Consider the following 2,724-nt stretch of genomic DNA (forward strand, 5'->3'; position numbering starts at 1 on the left):
CCGGGCCCTGGGAGCTGAGAGCCACCGGGAGCAGAGCCAACCCCGGGAAGCCAGCCTGGACCCCGGAGACAGCAGATGGGAAAAGCAGAAGGACGCGGACTGGACGTAAGGGACAAGGAGACCCGGGGCTAACGCCCCGCGCGGCCCTCTCTCGGGTCTCGGGGGTGGCCGCAGCCTAAGGCCGGCGCTCGGAGTCGCGGATCCGGGGGGAGCCGTCGGAACCGAGACCCTGGAGAGTGCGGCACGCGGCGGCCCGTAGGCGTCCGGGGCTGGCGGCGGCTCCGGGAGCGCGTGGCGGCGCCCGGGAGCCCACGGGGGCCATGAGGCCGGCGTCCGGTAGCCCACGGGGGCCATGAGGCCAGCGCGGGGCCGAGGGAACAGCGGCGGCGGGCCAGCGCTCCCGCCCCCTCGCCCGCTCCCGCTCCTGCTCCTGCTCCTGTTCCTGCCGTCGCTGCGGGCCGACGTGGCCGCCCCGGCGCCCGGGGAGCCGTGCTGGGAGGCGCTGCTGCGCTGCCAGGGGGAGCCGGCGTGCGGCTCGGCCTACGGCCAGAGCCAGGCGGCGTGCCAGCCGGTGCTGGGGGGCGCGGGCGGCTGCCCCAGCCACTGCGTGGCAGCGCTGCTGCAGCTCAACGGCACGCGGCGCGGGCCGGCCCTGGAGCGCTGCGAGTGCGGGCCCGACGTGCGCTGCCGCCGCCTCAAGGCGGCCCTGGAGCCGTGCCTGCCGCGGCCTGCGCGCGGGGGCCTGGGCTGCACGGCCGCCCGGCGCCGCTGCCAGGCCGAGCCCGCCTGCCGGGACACTCTGGCCTCCTACTTGGCCCGCTGCGGGCAGCTGTTCAACGGGCGCCGCTGCACTGCGGCGTGCCGCGCGGCCATCGGGGCGCTGCTGGCCACGGCCGGGGGCCCCCTGCTGGAGCGCTGCGTGTGCGACGGCGCCGAGCGGCCCTTCTGCCAGGTGCTCAAGGACAACATGGGCCGCCTGTGCTTCGGGCCCGCGGCCGCCGCCGCCGCGGCCGAGGCCGAGGACGACGACTACGAGGACGAGGAGGAGGCGTCCCCGCGGCCGCCGCCGCCCCCTCCCCACGGTCCCCGCGGGACTCTGTGGGGCCGCTCCCGGGCCGAAGCGCTGCGGCCGGGGCTGGGCCAGGAGGGGGGGCTCCCAGGAGGCGCCCTGGCCCTGGGCCTCCTGGGGCTGGCGCTCTGGCTTCTCTGCGGCCTCTAAGAGAATGGACGCCGGGAGTGAGGGTGATCCCCCAAGCGCCCCCGTCTGCTCCTGAGCGCCGGACCCCATCTGGGCCCTCTGACACCCCTAGGGGCAGCAGGACTCTTAGAATCCGGGAAGCCAGAGCCAGGAGTGGGGAAGGATAAAGGGGAAGGAGCCGGAGGGACTCCCCCACCTCCCCAAATCCCCTGGACCGCTCAGGCCCCATCCCTTCCAGGAGCAGAAACTCGGTGGCAATGGAGCTCAGAAACTGTCTGGTGCCACCCACATCTACACGGGAATGAGCAACCTTTTTGACTACTGGTCATCCAGTCTCTGGTGGGGAGCTCACTGCCGCTCCTTGTCAGCCCCTTCTGCTATGGGACAGCTCAGATTGTTGGGATGTTTTCCCTCCATGCATAGGAAATTGGCCTCCAGAGACCACCCACAGAGAGAAGAAAATGCAGCAAGAATAATGCAGGTGGAAATATGAAAAACAGACTCCAGCTAATGTTTCAGAATGAAGTGAGCTTTTTGTGGGACACCCTGTTGGGGGCTATGGAGAAGGGCTGGATTTCTGACCCCCCCCCCAGGAAAGTAGCCTCCAGAGCTAATCCAGCCTTCCTCGTTCTTGCCTTTCCCCATGGGGGACTAGGAATGGTGAATAAGGGGGGGGGGGGGCGCAGCTGTTCGGAAGAGAGAACTGTGAAGTTGTCAAAGTCCTTTTGCTCCCTTCTCCCTCTCCAGCACCCCCAGGGTCTTTATCTTCTCAGAACTGCCTCATCACATGTTTGATTTTCTGCCTGCCTCTAAGAGGAATGTATCCTTCCTCCTAGATTCGAGGACCCAGGGGAAAGCCCAAGGGTGGGACTCTACCACTGTTGGCCATACCCAGCCTCCTTTTCCAAAGCAGACACACACACACACACACACACACCCCACACACACAGTTCCTTCACCCTCATTCCTCTTCAATGGGGCATTCTCCCCCTTGCTATCATTTCGTGAAGGATGGAGCTGCCCTCAGTTTTCTCACTGACTCATCTCCTTATGTCCATAAATGCAGGAGCCCATCCCTTCTCCAATGCCTAGTCTTCCCAGAGCATCTCAGTGAATCCTGAGCAAGCTCATCTCTGGCAGCTTGGCCTCCTCCCTCCTCCCTCCCCTGCCCTGGACAACCCCATCAGCATATTCCCCAAAGGCCATCAGCTCACCAGGGACCAGACCAGACGCCCTTTTGGGCACCTGTCCCTATGTGAATATTGTACAGGGCTGGAAGGGGAGCTTCCCTCTCCACAGAGATTTTGTATAGAAAACAAACCTGTCTGAAGTTTATTTATGTTGTAAAAATGTCGACAGAGCCCCCTGGCCCTGGCCCCTCCTTTAAACTAAAATAAACTATGAGATTGTTCCATCCATTCTCAGCAGTCTTAGACTCCAGGGTCCTTTTCCAAACACTGCTTCTGGAAGGCCTGGGAAGGGTGGAGGGTAGCGAGACCAGCCAGGCCTTTTCATGGGTCATGGGC

At 65.0% G+C, this 2,724-nt stretch overlaps 1 protein-coding gene across 1 annotated transcript; it reads left to right on the plus strand.

Moving 5' to 3' along the window:
- The first annotated feature begins 352 nt into the window (after window positions 1–352).
- LOC122738255 (growth arrest-specific protein 1-like) lies at window positions 353–1,219 on the plus strand. The gene has a single exon (XM_043980307.1). It carries the CDS (start codon window positions 353–355, stop codon window positions 1,217–1,219), a length of 867 nt encoding a protein of 288 aa, XP_043836242.1.
- Window positions 1,220–2,724: the final 1,505 nt, after the last annotated feature.

The sequence above is a fragment of the Dromiciops gliroides genome, chromosome 2, assembly GCF_019393635.1.
Source record: "Dromiciops gliroides isolate mDroGli1 chromosome 2, mDroGli1.pri, whole genome shotgun sequence".
Classification (NCBI taxonomy): Eukaryota; Metazoa; Chordata; class Mammalia; order Microbiotheria; family Microbiotheriidae; genus Dromiciops; species Dromiciops gliroides.

Coding starts and splice junctions, on each gene's coding strand:
- LOC122738255 (XM_043980307.1), top strand. CDS start 353: ATGAGGCCAGCGCGGGGCCGAGGGAACAGCGGCGGCGGGCCAGCGCTC.